The following is a 24,667-nucleotide window of genomic DNA, read 5'->3' on the forward strand; positions in this document are numbered from 1 at the left end:
TTGTGCACTTCGAGAAAAAAGTTGAAATGTCGAGATTAATGTTGTCGTACAATTTCAAGAATAAAGTCGAAATTTTGCTTTTTTTTCAACATTTTTACTTTTTTCCCAAAATTTCGAATATTTTTTTGAAAATTGTACTTCAACATTAATCTCGACATTTCCACTTTTTTCTCGAAATGCATAATGAAAAAAAATCTTCATCCTCTAAAATATTATTTTTATTTTTCCCCTGCCTGGCCCTAATACTCTTCCGTACATATCAAACGGTGAGGTTTTTTTTCTGTTTCTAAATTTATTTCTAAATTTAGGATATGTATTTATGTGTAATTCCATTGCAACGTCTCTTATAGAGAAGTCTTAACAAACTTGAGTAAATATCATGTTTAAGATCAGCTGTTTTTAGTCTTTAGATCAGGGATCAGCAACCCGCGGCTCTTTAGCGCCGCCCTAGTGGCTCCTGGAGCTTTTTCAAAAATGATGGACCTTTTTCTTTCCTTTTTTCTTCTTTTTTCCTTTTTTCTTCTCTTTTTCTTTTTTTCCTTTTTTTTTATTTTTTCTCGTTTTTTCTTCTTTTTTTCTTCTTCCTTTTTCCTTTCCTTTTTAATCTCGACATTTCGACTTTTTTCTAGAAATTTTGACTATTTCCTCAACATTTCGACTTTTTTCTAGAAATTTTGACTCCAGACATATTAGTTTTTGTGTTTTTGGTCCAATACGGCTCTAAAACATTTTGGGTTGCCGATCCCTGGTCTAAACAGCATCTTTGGCTGGTTTTATTTTATAATCCTGAAACATGTTCAGGTTGTAGTTGGAGTCGGAGCTGCAGGACCATAAACATCAGCGATAGCTCGGACCATTCTGTGATAATTACAGGTTCAGATAATTATGTAACTGCTGCATTTTTAAATGTGTTTGTTTATTGGTGTTAATTTGTCTTAAATTTCAATCCAAAGGTCTTAATTTTTGAATATTTATTAAACAAAGTCATCATTAAAAGGTTATCTGACACTTTGAAAAGGAAGAGTGTATTTAATCGTTTTGAGGAGAAATAAACCTGTTTACAGTTTTTAGACGCCTCAGTCAGGGTTGCCAGGTTGGGCGGGTTTCAGCCTAATTGATCTGAAAAATACATTGATAAAATCTGGGCTGCTGTGCTGGGCTTTGTTTGAAAATGGTATTTAAAAAGTCTTAAATTTAACTTGGTCAAACCTGCAGACAGCCTGGTTCTAGATTTCTATAATTTCTCACCAGAAAATTGAGAAACGAGCTAATATCCCTCATAAGTTATGGTACTGCAGCCTGCACAGTACTAACATATTTCTGTATGTATTGATTCGTACTTCCTTGTGCATTATAGAAATATGTCTGCTAGATTTGATAAGAAGGCAGCATAAAATATTGGGAGGTGGGTTCTGGAGCATTTCCCATTAACAGCTTTAACTAGGCTCTTTAGCGCTGCCCTAGTGGCTCCTGGAGCTTTTTCAAAAATGTTTGACCTTTTTTTTTTTTTTCTTCTTCTTTTTTCCTTTTTTTCTCTTTTTTCCTTTTTTTCTCTTTTTTTCTTCTTTTTTTGTTCTTTTTTTCCTTTTATTCTTTTTTCTTCTTTTTTTCCTTTTTTTCTCTTTTTTTCTTCCTTTTTCCTTTCCTTTTTAATCTCAACATTTTGACTTTTTTCTCGACATTTCAACTTTTTCTTCGACATTTTGACTTTTTTCTCGAAGTGCATAATGAATAAATAAATCTTCCCCCAGTTCTAACTAATATAAAACATGCAGCATGTGTTCCTTCATTCTAAGGTTTATACAAGACTTTTCATTTTTTGCGGCTCCAGACATATTAGTTTTGTGTGTTTTTGTCCAACATGGCAACCCTGACACCTTACTGGAGTTTGGGGTTTACAGTGACGTGTTCTGGCCTTTAACCCGTTCAAACAAGTTAATTTCTTTTCTTTCTTCCCCCTGTAGAATCAGAAACCCTGGTGGGAGACGGTTTGCCCCCGACGCCCAACAGTAAGTACAGACATGATAAACAGCTGAATGAACGTGTGAATGTGTGAATGTGGCTCTCACTCGTTCATGTTGTCGTTCTGTCAGCGGATCTTTGAAACGTCGGCTCCCATTTCTACAACCAGCAGCTGAATTTATATATATTTATATCCTAACTGTGGCGTTGGTATTGATGATTATTCCCTCTCTGGGTTTGACACACTTCATTTTCTTTTGGAGTTAAAAAACTTTCATCAATCGTTTATTGATGAAGCGAGGGAGGAGCGTGTGTAACGTGTGAGTGGGAGACGGACAGGAAGTTGCAGGACTGAAAAAAATAGTTGCAAAAAACCTGAACATTTGGTTCATTTAGATTGTGAAATATATAAACGTGCAGGTGGGTTGCCAAACAAATTTAGGTGGCCGTTAATTTACTGACAAGTAAATAATAGAAATATAAATTATTTATAAATATTATAAATAATAATTATATATTATACAAATGTATTATTATTATCATTATATATAATGTATTATTATAATATATATATATTATATAAAATCATACAATTGAATTTATAAAATGTAATTTATAAATATAAATAATAATGTAAGTTAAATATATACAGTATTATATATAATTATTATTATTATTATTATTATTATCATTATTATTATTATGTATAATGTATTATTATATATATTATATAATATTATACAATTGATATGATAATTGATAAATTGTAATTTATCAATTAAATTAACTGATATTATGCAAATATTTGCATTGGACAGGAAACCGTAAAGAAGTGTTTCTGTAAAGAGGGGACTGTTTTATCTTCCAGTGGAGTGTCTGCATCTTCACGTCATAGCAGAAGTTTGATTAGAACTAAAAATACTAAATAATAATACAAATACACTCTCACTGCAGGTTAAAGGCAGTAGGATCACCACCGTGGACAGAAAAGAAATATTAATCTTTGCAGATGGGAAAATAGCTTTTTTTTAATGATGTATGAGAAATGGAAATAAAATATGAGCACCAGAGCTGTGAGTGTTAATATTTAGGCCAGCAGGGCTACTTGAAAGTGCAAATGGGTTCTTAGGCGGATGCAACATGTGGCAAGTCATTTTGGTTGATGCTGCAAACTTAAGACCAATCCCAATGTTCACCTACTAAATACCACTAGCCCTAATGAAGCCACAGACTTTAGGGCCCTTGTAATGTTCCCTAGGGATTGGGACACCACTTGCTACGTCACTGCGTGGTTTACGTTCGGGTACGTAAGCGACTGTGTAGTTACGTTTGCACAAACGTCACACCATATCAGGAAGCCCAGAGCTAAAAGCTGTTATAATTTCAGCTGTAGCTGTTAATATGCCACTTTATTAACCCTTGTGTTTTGGTTCCACCTCCTGGTGAATGTTGGTAAAATTCTTATGTGGTTACTTTTTGGTTGGCCAACGATTTATGTTTGTGGTGCAACCGGTACGGAGCGGCCAGTCTATTTCCTTATATTACAACGCCGTTATTAATTCGTTTTTTTTCCCCACTTATTCCACCGAACACCCAAAGTGTTTTTTTGCCATTTTCGGCCGAACAATTTTGGTTACCGAACAATCGGTGCATCACTGCTGCTAAACAGTCCCCTCACAAACAGTGTCCAGCAGCGCTACGTTCCCAACGTTGTGTAGCTACTGTACATACTCACCGGTAGGATTGGGTGATATTTTACCGTTCACGATAAACCGTCCAAAAAATTCCTCACGGTAAGAATTTGTATCTCACGGTAAAAATGATAAATTCCTGTTGATGATGTTTTTGTGTAAAACTGATTTATGGTTCTGTGTTAAATCCACGCACAACGTACGTGAAGGAAGGAAGGAAGGAAGGAAGGAAGGAAGGAAGGAAGGAAGGAAGGAAGGAAGGAAGGAAGGAAGGAAGGAAGGAAGGAAGGAAGGAAGGAAGGAAGGAAGGAAGGAAGGAAGGAAGGAAGGAAAGAAAGAAAGAAAGAAAGAAAGAAAGAAAGAAAGAAAGAAAGAAAGAAAGAAAGAAAGAAAGAAAGAAAGAAAGAAAGAAAGAAAGAAAGAAAGAAAGAAAGAAAGAAAGAAAGAAAGAAAGAACATTTAGTAGTATTTAGTATCTTTTACAGCAGTGATTTGGCTCCAAAGACTGAATGTGGTGATAGATTTATAGTTACAAAGATGGAGTTGAATTGGTATTTTTTTATCGTCATTTTTATCGTTATCGGGATAAATGCCAGAAATTATCGTGATACATTTTTTAGTCCATACCGCCCATCCCTATTACGGTATATGAAAAATTCATATCATAAGAAAAATAAACACCGGTATTCGGTATGAACCGGTATGAACCGGTATGAACCGGTATACCGCCCAGCACTACAAAGCCCTACCTATTTCTAGGGTGAAGTGGTCGTGGGTCGGGTGAACGTTGGGACTGGCCCTCAGACTTCAGACTTGGTCATTTCAATGTAGAATTTCTTTTTAATTATTTTGAACATGCAAGCATTTCAAGTAGCCCCAAAAAAGCTGACAAGAAGCCGTAATAAACATTTGATACGTCGCTGCTAAGTGGAGCCTTGAGACACAACAACAGGTTTAAACCTCAAGTGTTACTACAATCAACTGGTTTTGGTTTTTTATTGCAGCAAGTTTAGCAGTAATTTCTGAAAGAAAAACTTCTGGTTTTCAGATCTTAGTTGTTTCTCTGGAGATAATAAAGAAAAGCCTCTGCAGCTGGTTGAGCTCTGGATGGTTTTAGTATCAGAGTATCAGTGGCTTTGCAGCAGCGAGTTCAAGCATCCGTTACCAATTATCTCCGCTGGTTCCCTTTTATTGAAATAAGAAGATTAGATATAAGTGCAGATCCACCGAGGAGCCAAAATAATCAGTGTCATAGCCGTATTTGACTGTTTCTGTTCAAATAAAGCTCCTAGTTTCATCTTTAGTTTTCTTAAACGGCTCCCTTGTGTCACAACCTCTCGTTACTCTGGTGGTAGAATATTGAAATTATAAATATGACATATTCTTCTGTGATGCCTTGAACATGTATATATGTGTATATGTATATGTATATGTATGTGTATATGTATATGTATATGTATATGTATATATATATATATATATATATATATATGTATGTACTCAAAAGAGGCAGGCTCTCTGGTGCACTGGTGGATTGAAAAAAGTAAAAAAAATAAACCTTTATTTCACAATAAAGGTTTGAGTATTAGGGCCAGGCAGGAAAAAAAAAAATATTTGAGAAGGGAAGATTTTTTTTCGGGTGGGTGGAGAAGTCCTGCCTCAGGTGGAGGAGTTCAAGTATCTCGGGATCTTGTTCACGAGTGAGGGAACAATGGAGCGTGAGATTGACAGGCGGATCGGTGCAGCGTCCGCAGTAATGCGGTCGATGTACCGGACCGTCGTGGTGAAGAGAGAGCTGAGTCGAAAGGCGAAGCTCTCGATTTACCGGTCAATCTACGCCCCTACCCTCACCTATGGTCACGAACTTTGGGTAGTGACCGAAAGGACAAGATCGCGGATACAAGCGGCCGAGATGAGTTTCCTCCGCAGGGTGGCTGGACGCTCCCTTAGAGATAGGGTGAGGAGTTCGGTCACCCGGGAGGAGCTCGGAGTCGAGCCGCTACTCCTCCACATTGAGAGGAGTCAGCTGAGGTGGCTTGGGCATCTGTACCGGATCCTCCTGGATCCTCCCTAGGGAGGTGTTCCAGGCATGTCCCACCGGGAGGAGACCCCGGGGAAGACCCAGGACACGCTGGAGAGACTATGTCTCTCGGCTGGCCTGGGAACGCCTCGGACTCCCCCCGGAAGAGCTGGAGGAAGTGTCTGGGGTGAGGGAAGTCTGGGCATCCCTGCTGAGGCTGCTGCCCCCGCGACCCGGTAACGGATAAGCGGGAGAAGATGAGTGAGTGAGTGAGATTTTTTTTTATTGTGCACTTCGAGAATAAAGTCGAAATTTCGAGAATAAAGTTGAAATACAATTTCCTGATTAAAGTCAAACTTTCGTGAATAAAGCCGAAATGTTGAGGAAAAAAGTCAAGATTAATGTTGAAGTATAATTTCGAGAAAAAAGTCGAAATGTCGAAAAACAAAAGTCGAAATGATGAGAAAAAAGGCGAAATTTTCTCTGGTTTTTCCTCGAAATTATATTTCAACAATCTCGACATTTCGACTTTTTTCTCGACATTTCGTCTTTGCACAATAAAAAAAAATCTTCCACTCTCCAATTTTTTTTCTCTTGCCTGGCCCTAATACTCTTCCGTACCTTCCTCAGGGTGTAAGGAGACAAGAGACAAAAACCAAACATAATTATACGGGGATTCAGTTCAGCTGTGGCTCCTCAGGTCTATTAATGACTGTTATAACAGTCAATTGATTTTGTTTGATTGTTCAGGAAGCAGAATATGTGGGTGCTTCTACGGCCCTATTGTATCTGTAGGAATTTGTATTCTTCTGACGAAAGGAGGGCCTTTTGCCCCCCTAAACGTGCCCCAAAAGTCACCAAATTTTGCACCAAGCCAGGCCTGGCGAAAAATGTGATATTTAATGGTTTGCATTAATGGGCGTGGCCTAATTGCTCAACAGCGCCCCCTTGAAAACTTTGTTCCTCAAGCCCCAACATATTTTTTAACGTACATGCATGAAAATCGGTACACACCTGTATCATGTCACAACTTAAGCCTGAGTTATGGTTCTGCGTCAAAACGACGCCGTGCCTACGGCGTGTGGTACGCGTCGACGAGTACCACACGCCGTCACTGACGTGCACCTCCCAAAAATTGTAACTACGCGTCGAGAGGTCGCAGACCAAACGCAGACGGAGAGAGCTGTGATTGGTTCTCTTGGTAGCAACGTATTTCCGGTTTCCGGTTTGAAGCCGTCGTGAACTTTCAGTGCTCTTTTCCTCGTGTGTGTGTGATTTATTTTGTTTTGTTTCTTGCACAATAGTTGTCCTTATCTCTTTGATTCACTGTGACCGGAAAAAGTCGGATAAACCGTTCAGGAAAAGATCGCTAACTAGCGGTCACAGGGGGTACTGCACCGCGGAGAAATGGAGTGACGGAGAAGTCCAAAGGTTCACGACGGCGTCACGGTGACGGCATAGGCACGGCGTCAATTTGACGCAAAACCATAATTCAGCCTTTAAAGAAAAGTCTCTTGGCGCCATGGCCGAAACCAAACAGGAAGTCAGCCATTTTGAATTAATCGTGTAATTTTGCCGCAATTTATGCCATTTCTTCGGCAGTTAATACGGCCCGAACCGTAACGTGCACCCAGGTGTGTTATACATCAAAATGTGCGTCTCCATCCTGCGACGACGCGCATTACTTTTCTCTTTCAAAAGCGTTACCGTGGCGACGCTAGACGCCAAAAAGCGCGCCCACCTGGTTGGTCCATATTTGATAGTTCCTACTTTCTGCCATAACTTTTGAATGGTTTGACATAAAGACTCGTGGTGGAGTCATCGGACTTGGTATTGAGTCCTTGAACAAAATTGGCATGGATTAGCCACGCCCATTCTTCTGATTGGTCGATATCTGATAGTTCCTATTTTCTGCCATAACGTGTTGGTGTTTTTTAGATGTAACCCATGTGGAATAAAGGTTTTTAAAATTTTTTCCATCCACTAGAGTGTCTGCATTTGTTCTTTTGAGTTCACTGTTGCAGCCGTTGCCAGAGCACCAGTGGTTGTAGCGACACCAGCAGCTCCTGTTATTCTGTTTTTTTTATGTATATATTTACGTTGGAGTATTGCATATGTTGCTCCAGGAAGTCGCCCAAGAATGCAGATGATTGAATTAGCAGCGACTCTGCAGCAGGGACGGGGACGGGGGAGGGGGGGGGGATTAGGAATTTGTTGCTTCATCGCTAAATGAAAAAGACATTTGGCACATAGGTGAGAGTTGAGGGAAGAATGAACCTCATCCAACTCGGGGATGCTGCTAGAAACTGATTTTATCCCATAGTTTCCTACAGATTCCCTTCAGACGGACAGACGAAGCCACGACCGTATCTATAAAAGCTAAAGTTGCTCTGAACTAGGAATGGACGTAAAACGTACATTTCTTTGTAGAAAGGCGCTTTATGAAAATAAGTCCATTTACTTTTATTAGTTTACAGCGCAGTCTTGAACATCCAATATGGCGGCGTCGTTGACGTACGGCTCAGCGCCCGATGCGGCGTCTACGGATACATGTCTATGGTTTGAATTATGGATAAATGATGTTTATTTTTTATATAGATACAATTGACAAATCAGTGTCCTTCTTGGTTAATGTCATTCTCTTCCTGGATAAATATCACATACATTGTTGTAAGTGGAAAAAAATGAAGCCTCTTTCCAATTTTTTATAAATGATTTCAAAAGTTTTTTTGTTTCTATAAAAAATATTAAGTCGAATAACTGCAAAAAAAATTATTAACCGATATCAAAGTATCTTTTATTTTAAGTCTCTTTCTGAAATGTCGATGCTATTTGCTTTAAAATGCCTTACTGTTCCTTTGTATTAACTTTACTTGTCAATCTTAATTTTTGTTTATATGTCTCTTGAACATGAAACCTCCCAATTGTTCTTTTTTCTTATATTATATTTCCTCTATTAGCAGTTTGTATAAAATGTGTTTTTTCTTGTTTAAAAATTGTGTTAAAAAAAAAAAAAGAACTATGGATAAATGAAAATAATAATAATAAATAATCCAAACTGCATTTTCATGTCTTGCTTAAATTCTGCTCACTTTGTGGTTTAATGAAAATGATAAAGAAAAGAAATTAAGATCAATCGGTCTGATGCACTGCGCATGTTTGATACTTTTATAATTAAATCTTAAATGTACTTTTCTCTATCATTTTAATTAAGTCACAGAATGAACAGTTAAAGAAGAAAATTAAAAAAAAGCTGGTTGAATGATTTATTACTTTTATTTATGGGTCAAAAAAGCAGGTATATTCTGAAAATGAAGCAGCATTTCTACAAGTGCATTTTAATTTTCAAATTTGACATTTCAAATTAAATTTTGATAACTATTAGCTCGGAGGATCTTTAGAAAATTAAATCTTAAATGTCCCTTTCTTTATTATTTATTATTGTTTGATTTATCATTACTTTTATTTATGAGTAAAAAAAAGCAAGCAACATTCTGAAAATGAAAAACATTTCTGTAAATCCATTTTAATTTAAATTTTTATCGATATATGAATAATTAAGTTGCGGCTGTCTGGCTGTGGCTGGAAGAGCAGCGTGAAGTTTTGCAGGCGCAGGTTTAGCAGGACTCGTCTTTTCTCCTCTCTCTTCACATGAGCAGCTTTTATTATGTAAATTTGGCTCCTCTAAACTTCAAGTGCATCCATGCACCTGTCTCCCCCGTTTAGACGGGGTTTAGTTCAGAATAACATCCTCTAATGATCTCTGTGGCACGAGGGCAGTAAACACGATGCTCACAGAACACACAGAAATAGAAGATTTAGGTTGCGCAGAGAGTATTGCTAAAAGAAATCTCATTACACTGCTACTTGAAACAGGTGAAGATTGTTGTTTTTTCCAGTGATGAGTCTTGTTTTAAGTGTAACGAGATTTTTAAACGGTCCAAATCATCCCCCCCTGAAATAAAAACGGTCCAAATCATCCCCCTGTAAAACTGTCATCCCTCCTTTCCATCCCTTATGTCATTTCATCAATGAATGTGGTTTTACTGCTATTTCAACATTTAGAGTCATCACCAGAAAAATAACACCAGAAAAATAATTTATGTGACAATTTTCACCTGTTTCAAGTAAATTTTCACTTGAAATAAGTAGAAAAATCTGCCAGTGGGACAATATTTATCTTCTTATTACAAGCAAAAAAATCTTGTTCCACTGGCAGATTTTTCTACTTATTTCAATTGAAAATCTACTTGAAACAGGTGAAAATTGTTTGTTCCAGTGATGAGTTTTGTTTTAAGTGTAATGACATTTTTTTACTAAAATGAGACATTTTAACTAGAAATAAGACAAATATTCTTGTTAAGATTGTGAGTTTTTGCAGTGATCCATGTTACTTATCCTGTGAAGGACAGAGTCATATTGATAAGTTCAGAAAAGTGTTTTTTATTGTTGTGTTTTGATGTATTTGATGTAAGTCCAGTGGATATTTAAAGCTTACAGAAGGCTGCATTTAACTGCTGCTATGTCATTCCTGCAGTATTTCTGCAGGTGTTTTGGTCACTGCTATTATTTGTAATATATTATATTATTTGTAATCAGCACAAATTATCTGTCCCCATATGATCAAATCCACCATCCCCCCTGATTCTTTTTTACAACTCGAGTACTGAATAAAAACACATTAAACAAAGCGCATGCCAAATGTATTAAATGGCCTATTTTGCCTAAAGTTAAAGAAGTACATTTTAAAATTATGAATAAGGTCTATTATCCTGTGGCAGAATTTCTTAAAAAAAGATTTAAATTTGAGGTTTAGATCAATGTTCCTTCTGCAAAAAGGATGAAGAAACACTGGATCATTTGTTTTATGAATGTCCTTTGTCTCATTGTTTCTAGACAGACACACAATCTCTTAAAATTAATAATGTTCCACCTTTTGAATTAGGCCATATTATTTTCTTCATGGATGTTTTGGAATCTTCTGTTTCTGATATTATTAATATCATTTTGTTACTGGGTAATTTTTTTTACAACTCGAGTACTGCTCTTACCTGTAACTGTAATTTTTTTTATTTTGGACTATAGGTTTAACCCTAGTTTGTCTCTCTCCTGCAGGTAGCAGCTTCCGTTACTCCTGCGACATCTGTGGCAAGAAGTATAAGTACTACAGCTGCTTCCAGGAGCACCGTGACCTGCACGCCGTCGACGGTAAACCTGCAACCTCTTCATCGTTTCATCACATTTCCTTTGAGCCCTGAGCTCGAGAGGGAGTGAACGGATCTGGTGATAGATGGATGGATGGATGGATGGATGGATGGATGGATGGATGGATGGAGGGATGGATGAGCCCTGAACTCGAGAGGGAGTGAACGGATCTGGTCATTTCCAGCCAGTTCATGTAGAAACTTTTCTCAGTTCAGGTTTTATAGAAAAGTTTGGGGAACATTTCTTTGATTTCATGGAACCCTGTAAAGCAGGAATATTCAACGAGACTAGGCCGGGGGCCGCACTGCGTTCACGCACAGGCAGAAAATTTGGGGGTTTTCAAAATGTATTTTGCACTCAAAGACGAACATTTATATATACAGGACTGTCTCAGAAAATTAGAATATTGTGATTTTCTGTAATGCAATTACAAAAACAAAAATGTCATACATTCTGGATTCATTACAAATCAACCGAAATATTGCAGCCTTTTTTATTATTTTAATATTGCTGATCATGGCTTACAGCTTAAGAAAACTCAAATATCCTATCTCAAAAAAATAGAATATTCTGGGAATCTTAATCTTAAACTGTAAACCATGATCAGCAATATTAAAATAATAAAAGGCTTGCAATATTTCAGTTGATTTGTAATGAATCCAGAATGTAAGACATTTTAGTTTTTTTTAATTGCATTACAGAAAATAAAGAACTTTATCACAAGATTCTAATTTTCTGAGACAGTCCTGTATTTAATACATTTGTGCTCAGGAATGAGCAGGAGAACATCTGTCTAGTTTACATATGAATTATGTATTAATTGTCTGCAGATTTATTCATTGTGAATGTTAAATATAATATTCAGATAAAGAAATATTATTTTAAATGCAAGTTCATTTTGAAACCATGCATTGTGCAAAACTTAATGAAGTTGATATTGAGCTACTTTTAATAAAACATGCCATAATGACAAAGCACCACTTTCACCAAGATTTCCTTATTTGAATATTATATTAAGCATTGAGCACGGGCGGGCGGGCGGGGCGTCAGGTAATTATAGTAATTACAACCAGAAACATTAGCAGAATTAGGTGATGAAGTAAAACCCAGTACGTACCTAAGTTCCTGTGATGGAGGTGTGATTCACCGTCTCGTCCTCAGATCCGTACGAGCAGGTGGTGCTGCCGGTGGACGGGCTGAAGGAGGAGGAACCAGTCGAACCGTACCAGAAGATCGGACCAAGTAAGACGTTCATACTCTTATTTCCTCTAACGTCTCATAACCGCATGCACGTGACGCGAGCGAGCGTCAGCGACAAAATCAATTCCATTGCTTTATTTTCTATTGGACTGTCCTAACTGGCCGCAGCGGCGCGCCGTTTTGAGCTGGGCATTTGTCGGACGTCCTGCTTCTATTTCCTTCCTGTCTCTCACGTTGAAAGTCGGTTGAAAGTCGGTTGAAAGTCGGTTGAAAGTCGGTTGAAAGCCGGTTGAAAGCGCTGTAGGAAACAGTCATGATGAGGAACGGCTGATCCAGTTAGTTGAAATGAGAAGTTATCTCTATGATTCCTCCTCATTTCACCACAAAAACCTCAATAAAGTTCAGCTGCTGGAGGGAGATGGACAGAGAGATGGAAGTTTCTGATAAGATTATAAGATATAATAACAAGATAATAATAATAATAATAATAATAATAATAATAATAATAATAATAATAATAATAATCATCATCATAATAATCATAATAAGGTTAATAATAATATAATAATAATAATAATAATAATATTAGGTTTTTGTAGTGAAATGAGTTGGTATCATAGAGATAACTGTTTAATTGCAGATATCTGTAATCAAGTTATAGATATCTTGAAATTAATTTTAATTAGAGACATCTCAAATTGGAGATATCTCTAACTTCCATTCTGCCTAGTCAAAATGTAATGACAGATATCTTGAATCTCATTACACTTAAAACAAGACTCATCACTGGAAAAAACAACAATTTCCACCTGTTTCAAGTAGATTTTCACTTAAAATAAGTAGAAAAATCTGCCAGTGGAACAAGATTTGTTTTTTGCTTGTAATGAGAAGATACATCTTCAGATTTTTCTACTTATTTCAAGTGAAAATTTTACTTGAAACAGGTGAAAATTGTCAAATAAGTTATTTTTCTGGTGTTATTTTTCTGGTGATGACTCTAAATGTTGAAATAGCAGTAAAACCACATTCATTGATGAAATGACATAAGGGATGGAAAGGAGGGATGACAGTTTTACAGGGGGGATGATTTGGACCGTTTTTATTTCAGGGGGGATGATTTGGACCGTTTTTATTTCAGGGGGGGATGATTTGGACCGTTTTTATTTCAGGGGGGGATGATTTGGACCATTTTTATTTCAGGGGGGGATGCCAACCCCCCTCATCCCCCCTCAACTCCAGTACAAGTCTAGGTCCGAGCGACTAATTTGAACTTCCACAGGTTTTTGCAGAAAAGGCCCCTGTGTTTCCATGACGACTGAGATGCTGCTAGATGTTCATTAACTTGTGGAAACAACATGACTCCATCCCTCTTCTTAACTAACAACTAATCCATGAACTTGATCTTAACTGACGTGACGGTTCCTTCTAGGGATGTCCCGATACCATTTTTTTTCACACTGAGTACGAGTACTTTAATTGGTGTACTCGCCGATACTGAGTACCGATCCGATATTTCTACCACAGAAATAACTAGGCTAAAAATGCAATGAATTGGTAGACAGGTTTTATTTGCAACAGAAATTCAATTTTAAACAAAACTCAGCCGGCCGGGCTTTCCTCCGCGCTTTAGTCTCATCGCAGGAACATCAACTGAGCATGTGCGGTGCTTCACCTGAAGCCGTCCGTGTAAAACAACATAAACAATCAAATAGAATTTAAAAAACAGGCTAAATGAAATGATGTTACACTCTTGTACAGTAGGTGGCGGTATGCACCTTAAGTTTGGTTGAGATCCGCCAATAAAACAGAGAAGAAGAAGAACATAAACAATCCCATTGTTACAGTCCGGTTATATAGAGTGATACCCATGAGTGAGACTGGCAGAGCCGTTTCAGGCAAGATAGTGACAATTAATGTAAGCAGGACGTCAGCAGGGTGGACATGTTTCAAAATAAGGGACGACGACAGAAGCAAGACAGACTGCAGGCTGTCGGCGCCATAGACGTATATACGTAGACGCCCCATCGAGCGCTAAGCCGTACGTCAACGTCGCCGCCATATTGGATGTGGCAAGACTGCTGTAACTAATACAAGTAAATGGATTATTTTCATAAAGTGCCTTTCTACAAAGAAATGTACGTTTTACGTCTCATTTATTCATTCACACACGCACTAATATACTTGGGAAACAGTTAGGCACCAAATATAATATATTTAATTTACTCAGATGGTAAAAATAAGAACTTTATTGATCCCACATAGGAGTAATTCATGTTATATCAGCTATAGAGAACAAGGTAGTGCCGAAAAACAATATATATCCCCCTCACTAAAATAAGAAACATAGAGAAACACATTTTCTCATCAACAAAACATATTTAAAATTTTTCAATTAACAAAATAACATATTTGAAACATTTTTCAGATAATAAAATAACTGAAAAAATCTGAAAAATGGTTCAAATATGTTATTTTGTTACTTGAAAAATTACATTATTATAAATGATAACATTCTTATTTTTGTGAGGGGGGATATATATTGTTTTTCGGCACTACCTTGTTCTCTATAGCTGATATAACATGAATTACTCCTATGTGGGATCAATAAAGTTCTTATTTTTACCATCTGAGAAAATTAAATATATTATATTTGGTTCCTAACTGTTTCCCAAGTATATTAGTGCGTGTGTGAATGAATAAATGAGACGTAAAACGAACATTTCTTGGTAGAAAGGCGCTTTATGAAAATAAGCCCATTTACTTGTATTAGTTTACAGCGCAGTTGAAGTATCACAGCAGCGGGCAAATCACTCGATGCGGCGTCTACGTATATATGTCTATGGTCGGCGCGGCTCTCCGGCTAACGCGGCTAACCGGAATGTAACAATGGGATTGTTTGTTGTACTGTGAGTTAATGTGTTTAATAAAGTTCCCTGTGAGTATGGGTAATACTCAACCATCCAGTTTGTATAATTAAGGGAGATAGAATTTACTGAAACATGGAACAGCTACAGCCACAGAGCTGCTGCTCAGCCAGGCTGCAGACTGACCCGGGGAGCTGCGGGGCGGCTCAACATCTCCCCCTAGCGGCGCTAACCAGTAACTACAACAACAATGAAGTATCGGTGCCTGGTATCGGAGAATTTTTGCGAGTACGAGTATATGAGAGCAGTATCGGCCCCGATACCGATACCAGTATCGGTATCGGGCCGATACTGATACTGATACCAGTACCAGTATCGGGGCCGATACCAGTATCAGTACCGGGGCCGATACTGATACCAGTATCAGTACCGGGGCCGATACTGATACCAGTATCAGTACCGGGGCCGATACTGATACCAGTATCAGTACCGGGGCCGATACTGATATCAGTATCAGTACCGGGGCCGATACTGATACCAGTATCGGTACCGGGGCCGATACTGATATCAGTATCAGTATCGGGGCCGATACCAGTATCGGTACCGGGCCGATACTGATACTGGTATCGATATCAGGGCCGATACTGATACTGATGCCAGTATCAGTATCAGTACCGGGGCCGATACTGATACTGATACTGGTATCGGCCCCGATACTGGTACTGGTACTGATACCAGTACCAGTATCGGCCCGATACCGATACTGGTATCAGTATCGGCCCGGTACCGATACTGGTATCGGCCCCGATACTGATACTGATACCAGTACCAGTATCGGGGCCGATACCAGTATCAGTATCGGGGCCGATACCGATACTGATACCAGTATCGGTATCGGCCCCGATACTGGTACTGATACCAGTACCAGTATCGGGGCCGATACCAGTATCAGTACCGGGGCCGATACTGATACTGATACCAGTATCGGTATCGGCCCCGATACCGATACTGGTATCAGTATCGGGGCATCCCTAGTTCCTTCATCACTAACAAACATGGACGATGATAAAAACAAAGGTTGTCTTGTGTTTCCTGGCAGAAACAGGGAGCTACGTGTGTGAGTTCTGTGGGAAACAGTACAAATACTTCAACCCGTACCAGGAACACGTGGCTCTGCACACGCCGCTGGGTGAGTCTGATCACCTCTGGGTGCAACGACATCCACAGTTGTTTCATGGAGAGATGCACCGATCAGGATTCTGAGGGCCGATCACCGATCACAGCGTCATGGAGGATAGTTGAATGTTGGCGTCTAAAGTGTAATGTTTCTCTCTCAAAGGCTCGTTTGACCTGAAGACGTCCCGCCTGCAGGACTCAGGACTCATGGACATGAGCAAGTACGGACACAACCACGCTGGGAAAATAAAGAGTAAGTCTGTTTGTTTATTTGTCTATCTGATAGGATCTCCTTACTGGTTCCACATTAAAAACAATATATTTAAAACAGTCAGACGCCCCGGTCTGACCTCAGCCCTCACTGCAATATATAAATTACCAATTCTAATTCTAATAATCATTCCTGGCATTATCATGATATATTGTTTCATAGTTTATTATTATATTAAGTTATGAAATCTCATAGGATGTTAAACTATAGTATTATTATATTATAGTATGGTAATATCATTTTGTTATATGTTATAATATTATAAAAATTATAATCTTATATTGGATATTACTATATTATTATGCTATTATAGTATTACATATATTTATATCGTGCTACATTATTTATTTGTTTATTTATTTATTTTCGAATTAATATTCTTAATTTATTTATCAACTTTCATCATATTATCTACACACACACACACACACACACACACACACACACACACACACACACACACACACACACACACACACCTAGATACATATCATTGTAACTGATGTCGCTGTTTGTACTGTATGTTAATAAATAAAAAAAAAAGAAAACATACAGTTAAAAACAGGACATAAAGAAAGAAATAACACGACAAACCTACATTAAACTTTACTGTACATGTAAATCATTATCTTAAAGCAAAGAAACATACATGAAACATTCCAATATACAGTAAAACATCATCTAGACCATGAAAATCAGATCAAATAAACACCTTACGTTCATTGTGTTAAAGAAACCTTCTGGGTTTAAGAAGTGTTAAATCTCCGTTATGGACCAAACAACATGAATTAAAGCCTTAAGGAGGTGGAAATAAGCCTTTAACAGAAAAATTGCAATTATTTTCAGTACTTGAGGTAACGGATCTACTTAAAAACACTTGCAGTTTCCTGTTATGTCATAAATATCCCAGTACTGAGCCGGTTCTGTGGAGCGGAGGCCTCAAATCTTCCTTTTGCATTTATTAGCGTTTATTTTAGGCAACTTTATGGACTTACACTGCAAAAACGGCCCCTCTAAAAATAGGCATGGCAAGTTTATTTGTATAGCACAATTCCACAAGATAATTCAAAGTGCTTTACATCAACATTAAAAGCAGCAAGACACAATTAAACAGTAAATAACAAATAAAACTAGACAATTTCCTCGCAGAAATTTCGAGAGTGCCACGGCAGGCTGCTGCACATTTTGTATACATTATTGCATTTTGCAAGCAATAAAGGTGAAGGACTCACATATCGGCCAATCAGAAGAAGGGGCGGGGCTAATTTGCACCAATGAAGGTCAAGGACTCGATACTGAGTCCTATGACACCACCCATGACTCTGTATGTCAAACCATTCAAAAGATATTGGCCGATATGTTATAGTCCAATCAGAAGAAGGGGCGGGGCTAATTTGTATATACAATATACAAATGTAAATATTTATATGTATAATAATAATAATAATAATATACATATATATCCCATGAACCGGTTCCCAGCAGGACTGTTGATCATCTAAGGTCAAAAGGTCAGGGTTCAGATTTCTCCATTTTCCAGGGTAAAGTATATGAAGTCTGTACTGATTGAGTCATGTGACCAGTTCTGGCTCAGTCTAATCAGTCAACAGCTGAGCTCTGGTTGCTAGGGGCAACAAGAACCTCGAAATGAGGAATGTTCCGGGTTCGCTTTGAGAAAACCCCAGCTTTTGCCTTGTGACAAGTTCTCAAATAACTCCAATTTGTGAGAAAACCATAGCTCCTAGCAGAAAAACAAAGACATCGTGAGAGCCACAGAACCCCGCAGATTCTGACAATCTTAATTTATTCAGATATTCCTTAAAATGTGTTAGTAATGGCAGTTCGAAAACAAAGTGAGATTTTTTTTAAGAAAACGTTTTTATTTTTTTTTATTACATTGCAGTCAATGGAGACCGAATTGACCAAGAATTGGCATGGCTGTTAGCCCCCCCGTTTGAATTTTGTGCATACCCCGCCTGTCAAAGTCACATTTTATGAATCCCAAAACGTATGTCTACATTCTGACCAAAAATTATCTGTCTACCTTTTACGGTTTGGTCGTGAGCTCGAGTTACAAATAAAAAATAAGATCATTTTTTGACTGTTTCTCTCACTCTAAAAAATTAGAGCTTCACTCTAAATTTGACAAAAAAGTAATTTCCAGTCCTCGCTTGAGCGCTCATATCTTGAAAAATGTACATCTTAGGAAAAAACTGTTTCAGGTTTGGAGAGAAAAGAGAAGTTTTCCTCCGTTTTGAAGTTTGAATGACATTTCTACGTGCAAGTATGAGAAAGATACGTGACTCCGAAAAAAGGTGAATTTTGTCTTTTTTCTCGACATATTCCCATCCGCTTTGAATGGGGCCATAGAAATACATGGGAAATTTAGCTCCCCATTAGTTTGGAAATTTGGAAATGTTTTTGCACTTCGTGCAAAAAGTATTTGTGCCATCGCTCTGAAAATCCACAGGACTGTAGTTAAATTCAGGGCCTACAACTTTCTAAATCAGTTCAGAATTTTTCGAGTAACGGTGTGCGAGTGGTGAGGCCCCAAAGTTCTCCCAATGCATTCCGGATGGGGGTAAGCGTGCACGTTTTTGCACGTTGCGCAAAAATGTGCACGCCAATCGCTAATAAAAGTCATAGCACACGATTCCCGCTTAAGCCGAACGTTTCTACGTTTATACTTTTCGCGTTTTCTCAAAGCTGCGGGACTAGTTACGTGCCAAAGTTTTGTCCGGAAAATGAATAAGATGAAACGCACACAATAACAATAGTGCCTCTGGCTATTGCATAGCTATGGAGGAGGCGTGCCACTTGGCGCAGCCGTGGCACTAATGAAATAAAATGAGAAGAAAAGAGGTAAAATAATAAATGCCGTTAAAAAGTAAGGGCAGTAGATCCAGCAGGTTCATCTCATTCTTACAATGGCAAGAATTACGTTTCTATACGGTCAAAACGTACAAAGACCGGGTCAAATACAGGATTACAAAAGTAATCTGTACCAATTCGTACGGTGAATTAAACCAATTTAACAATTCTATGCCACAATACCTGTTTCTAGGTCTTATTTCACACAACTGACGAGAATTAAGTTTCTATACGGTCAAAACGTACAAAGACCAGGTCAAATACAGGATTACAAAAGTAATCTGTAACATCAGTAAATCAGTAAATAAGCATAATAGTCTATAAATCTAGTCAAAATTGTCTTATTTTAAGCATAAATATCTTTGTCATTGGGGTAAGAACATTTTTCTTGACTATAATTCTTAAAACTACCAAACTACTCCAAAATAATCGTCTAATTTTCTTGAAACAAGTTTTCTTTTTTTACTTAGAAATGAGTTTTTGCAGTGTATGACGAGGAGATGCTGCACAAACACTTACACACTTAAGGTTTACATACAAATAAGAAATTACACCGGCGTGTCTGTAGGGACACACTGTCAAAATTGTCCATTAAGTGGAATAATATTTCTGAGTCTTAAAATAACAATTTATTTTGGCCTCAGATTTTGGCCCCGAGGGCTGAAATTAATAGTTCCTTTTGCTGCAAAAACACGTTTCCTTCTGGTTGGACAGAGGATTGGATGTTCCAGCCCTGAAGAGGCAGCAGTTTACTCTCTCTTAGTTTACAGTTCACTCTCTCAGAACAGTCAAGGTTTGATTCCTGGATCCGACAGGATGATGGATGGAATTCCATCCATCCATCATCCATCTATCATCCATCCATCGAAATGTCGAGAAAAAAGTCAAAATGTCAAAAAAAAAAAGTTAAAATTTCGGGAAAAAAAGTTGAAATGTTGAGATTAAAAAGGAAAGGAGAAAGGAAGAAAAAAAGAAAAAAAAGGAAAAAGGAAAAAAATAAAAAATTCCCCCCAAAAAAAGCTCCAGGAGCCACTAGGGCGGCGCTAAAGAAGAATATCAGGGCCAGGCATGAAAAAAATATTTCAGAGGGGGAAGTTTTCTTAATTGTGCACTTCGCGAAAAGAAGTTGAAATATTGAGAAAAAAAGTCGAAATTAATGTTAATGTTGATTGCAAAAATTAATGTTGAAATACAATTTCAAGAATAAGGTCGAAATTTTGCCTTTTTTCTCGACATTTCGACTTAGAAGTGTGTGGACGTCCAGGTCTTGATGTCCTTGAGACGAGCCTGAAGTCTGGCTGACGTGCTGTTACAATACCTGGAAAAGTCATCTGATGCAAACACAAGACACTTGAAAGCAATTAATTCTAAATTGTGATACAAATATTGAATGAAATTTATAGTTTGGTCCCTGAAAAACCTCAGATGTACAGCTATAATTATTTACTTAGTTTTACACTTTCCTGTAATCTCACATGTCACCTTTATGTTGATTATACATTTGGAGCAGGAAATGAAACAAAGTAATAACATAAATCTGTTTAAAAAGAAATACAAAAAATGATTTATATTTATATTTATCTTTATATAACAGGTATATGGAAGAGAAAATGGGTTAATGAGGAGTGTGAGAATCAAATAAAATAGGGAAAAATTTTATTATTATACTTGCTTAAGATATGTTTAGATATTTATGTGGATATTTATGTAGTATATATTATATGTTGAGAGGGATAGTTAAAATTATGTAATTTATGTAATATATGTTATATATTTATTGGGTATGTAGCACATATATATTTATATATATACGGTATATATATATATATATATATATATATATATATATATATATATATATATATACGGTATATATATATATATATATATATATTTATATATATACGGTATATATATATATATATATATATATATATATATATATATATATTATATATTTATAGGGATATTTATGTAGTTTATATAATGTATATTTATATAGATTTATATAATATTTGTATTTTCTAGATATTGATATAATATTTATGTAATATTTATATTTTATTATATGGAAAATGATGTAATAATAGGCATGTTTACATAGTATTTATATAGATTATATTCGTATGGATATTGTGTAGATATAATAATAGCAATAATGTAAAAAATAAAGGGGTAGGAACTAGGAAAAAGTGTAGACTTCTTCCTACTACTTTTTTTTCAAACATATGTGAATATGAAGATGTAAATGTTTTTATTTTTACTTTCATTTTTATATACATGTTTGAAATAATAAAAAAAATTCATTCATTCATTCATTCATTCATTCATTCATTCATTCATTCATATATACCCTATTTAAGCAACTACCGCATTAAATGTTTCAAAACTGAAAGGAAAACTATTAAAACATTTGTGAAACATTAGTCCCATTAAAGATATTAAAAACATCCCTAAATCAGGATAATATTACACAGAATTACGTTACAGAAACTCACTTATCAACATGTTTCAGACGTGAAAAAGGCTTGATTTTCTTCCTATTTGTGATTTTGCGGCTCATGACCTCCCCCCCCCCCCGTTTTAAGAAGCTCTGCCTATTTAAAGCACTGGCGTCTTAGAAGTGGGTCAGAAACATGGAATGAAGAGGAGGAATTAAACCCACATTTAAATGTAATATGAATATTTAGATCCCTATTGAAGGCTGTTGATTTGAATGCTGCAAACCAGAATTAAGTTTGGACGCATTAATTCAGCTCCGGCTCTTAAATGTTACGTGGATTTGAAGCTTGAATTTTAAATATTGTGCATGTCGGTCATTGTTGTTCCTTTTATTTTGCAGACAGTCCATTCAGGCGGAAACTGGAGAATGCGATTCAGTCCAGTCTGGTCGACACAAACAGCTCCCAGAACTCCAGCGGTGAGCGTTTAAACACAACTTTATTAAAAACAAATATCAATTTAAATGCAATATGAAAAGAAAGGAAAATATTTTTTTTTAAATGGGGATCGTAGCACCCTATAATGTAATCATTTCCTGAAAATGTAATAACGCCTGAAAATGTAATAAAATCCAATAATGTAATAACTTCACCAATAATGTAATAAAATATCCTGACGGATATTGTAATAACATTTTTACCAATAATGTAATACCTTATTACATTATTGGGAATTTATTACATGGAACTCAAAGTCTGCAATTTAACCCAAAAGTCATTCTGGTGTTTTAAATCCAGCGTATAAAACATTCTTAGATACTTAAAACACAAAATGTAGAACTCTGGACTGAAAATGAACATATATATTACATTATCTGTCAAGTATTACATTATACATCACATTTTTACCGATAATGTAATACCTTATTAAATGATTGGGAATTTATTACATTTTCAGGTGGGTCTTTTTTTTCTTTTCTAAAACTGATAATGTAATACTTGACAAATAATGTAATATATTTGTTCATTTTCAGTCCAGAGTTCTACATTTTGTGTTTTAAGTATCTAAGAATGTTTTATACACTGGATTTGAAACACCAGAATGACTATTGGGTTAAATTGCAGACTTTGAGTAGCATGTAGTAAATTCCCAATAATGGGATATTTTATTACATTATTGGTGAAGTTATTACATTATTGGGTTTTATTACATTTTCGATTGAGTTAATTGCAAATTTTATTCCATTTTCAGGAAATTATTACATTATAGGGTGTTACAGGGATTCTAGTAAAGAATACAAAAAACAAGGCGCTCTAAGAATTAAATGGTGCATATGAATAACAAAATAAATGAAGCATTTAAATTATCATAACGGAGCATAGAAAAGATGAGGAATTATTAAATTAGAATAAGAAATAACGAGCAATGTCTACACTTATTGTACTTGCATTTTTGTTTTTTACTCTTTTGAGACTCTAAATGTTGAAATAGCAGTAAAACCACATTCATTTATGAAATGACATAAGGGATGGAAAGGAGGGATGACAGTTTTACAGGGGGGATGATTTGGACCGTTTTTATTTCAGGGGGGGATGATTTGGACCGTTTTTATTTCAGGGGGGGATGATTTGGACCGTTTTTATTTCAGGGGGGATGATTTGGACCGTTTTTATTTCAGGGGGGATGCCATCCCCCCTCAACTCCAGTACTGGTTATATTCACATGTAAGAATCCAGTGCTGACTGTGTTGTGTCCACAGGAACCCCGAGCCCCCTGGTGGCCACATCCTTCACTACACAGAGTAAGTCCGGCCCCTCCTTCATGCACTACATGCACCAGCATGTTTCCTTAAACCATCTCTATGGTGTTCTTGCTTTTTTGTTGGGGGGGGGGTTGTGTTGTTTTTTTTCATGCATTAACAGTTTCTCTATAATGTGTCAAGATTTAGAGGGTAACAAAGTCGCACTTTGATCAAAATTCCCCCCTGAATAGACGAGGAGAAATCTGGTTAGTCGCCTTTTAAAATCTTTGAGGCCCCATATTTGCAAAAAAAAAAAAGTAGCATAAATTCCGGAGGATAAAGCAGCCGAGCGTCAGAGAAAGGACTGACGGCGGGCGACTTGAGCCGATGCACACAGTATTTTGATCATTGCCTCTGCCCGGAGAGTCACCAGGGGCCTTGTGATTCTTTTAGAGCCCTACACTTGTGGTGCCTGTGGCATCCAGTTCCAGTTCTACAACAACCTGCTGGAGCACATGCAGTCGCACGCCGGTGAGTGTCACACCACAGACGCATGTCGAGCTGCACACCAGTCCCAACACGCCGGTAGAATCAGGGTTGTTGCAGATCTGGATCTGAGGCTGCTGATGAGAGACTGTTGGAGACACTTGTGCATCACACATGTTTTCTTAGGCGTACCACTCTTATGGCGCTTTCACACAAGTACTTAGGCCCAGTCCCAATACATCCCCTAGTCCTACTTTTCAGCCCTACCCCTAGATCTTGCGCGTTCCCAATTCCTCTTTGCAATAGTTTTAAGGAGAAATAAATGTGTTTACCAGTTGCTAGACGCCTCAGTCAGGGTTGCCAGGTTGGGGGGTTTCATCTCAATTGGACTGAAAAATATCCAGGACTGTCTCAGAAAATTAGAATGTTGTGATAAAGTTCTTTATTTTCTGTAATGCAATTAAAAAAACAAAAATGTCATACATTCTGGATTCATTACAAATCAACTGAAATATTGCAAGCCTTTTATTATTTTAATATAGCTGATTATGGCTTATAGTTTAAGATTAAGATTCCCAGAATATTGTAATTTTTTGAGATAGGATATTTGAGTTTTCTTAAGCTCGGCAGAATAGTTACAGAAAAGTATCTACTCTGCAAGTTAGACCCCTGGTGGGAAAGAACCAAACCGAGCTGAGTAGGTTCTAGTGCAGGGATTGTCAACCGGTGGTCCGCGGC

At 37.0% G+C, this 24,667-nt stretch overlaps 1 protein-coding gene across 5 annotated transcripts in view; it reads left to right on the forward strand.

Annotated features, from left to right (window-relative positions):
• The window catches only part of znf618 (zinc finger protein 618), a 64,209-nt gene that overhangs the window by 27,228 nt on the left and 12,314 nt on the right, over positions 1-24,667 (forward strand). For 4 of the 5 annotated variants that reach the window (XM_061733624.1, XM_061733625.1, XM_061733626.1 and 1 more), the window contains 8 exons: positions 1,965-2,009; positions 10,789-10,881; positions 12,040-12,120; positions 16,042-16,131; positions 16,282-16,371; positions 22,103-22,180; positions 23,462-23,503; positions 23,897-23,974. In XM_061733624.1, coding sequence (XP_061589608.1) covers positions 1,965-2,009; positions 10,789-10,881; positions 12,040-12,120; positions 16,042-16,131; positions 16,282-16,371; positions 22,103-22,180; positions 23,462-23,503; positions 23,897-23,974 — 597 coding nt within the window. The remainder of the gene's footprint in view (positions 1-1,964; positions 2,010-10,788; positions 10,882-12,039; positions 12,121-16,041; positions 16,132-16,281; positions 16,372-22,102; positions 22,181-23,461; positions 23,504-23,896; positions 23,975-24,667) is intronic. The other variant, XM_061733628.1, reaches the window with a different exon arrangement.

This window comes from Cololabis saira, chromosome 11 (genome assembly GCF_033807715.1).
Source record: "Cololabis saira isolate AMF1-May2022 chromosome 11, fColSai1.1, whole genome shotgun sequence".
NCBI lineage: Eukaryota > Metazoa > Chordata > Actinopteri > Beloniformes > Belonidae > Cololabis > Cololabis saira.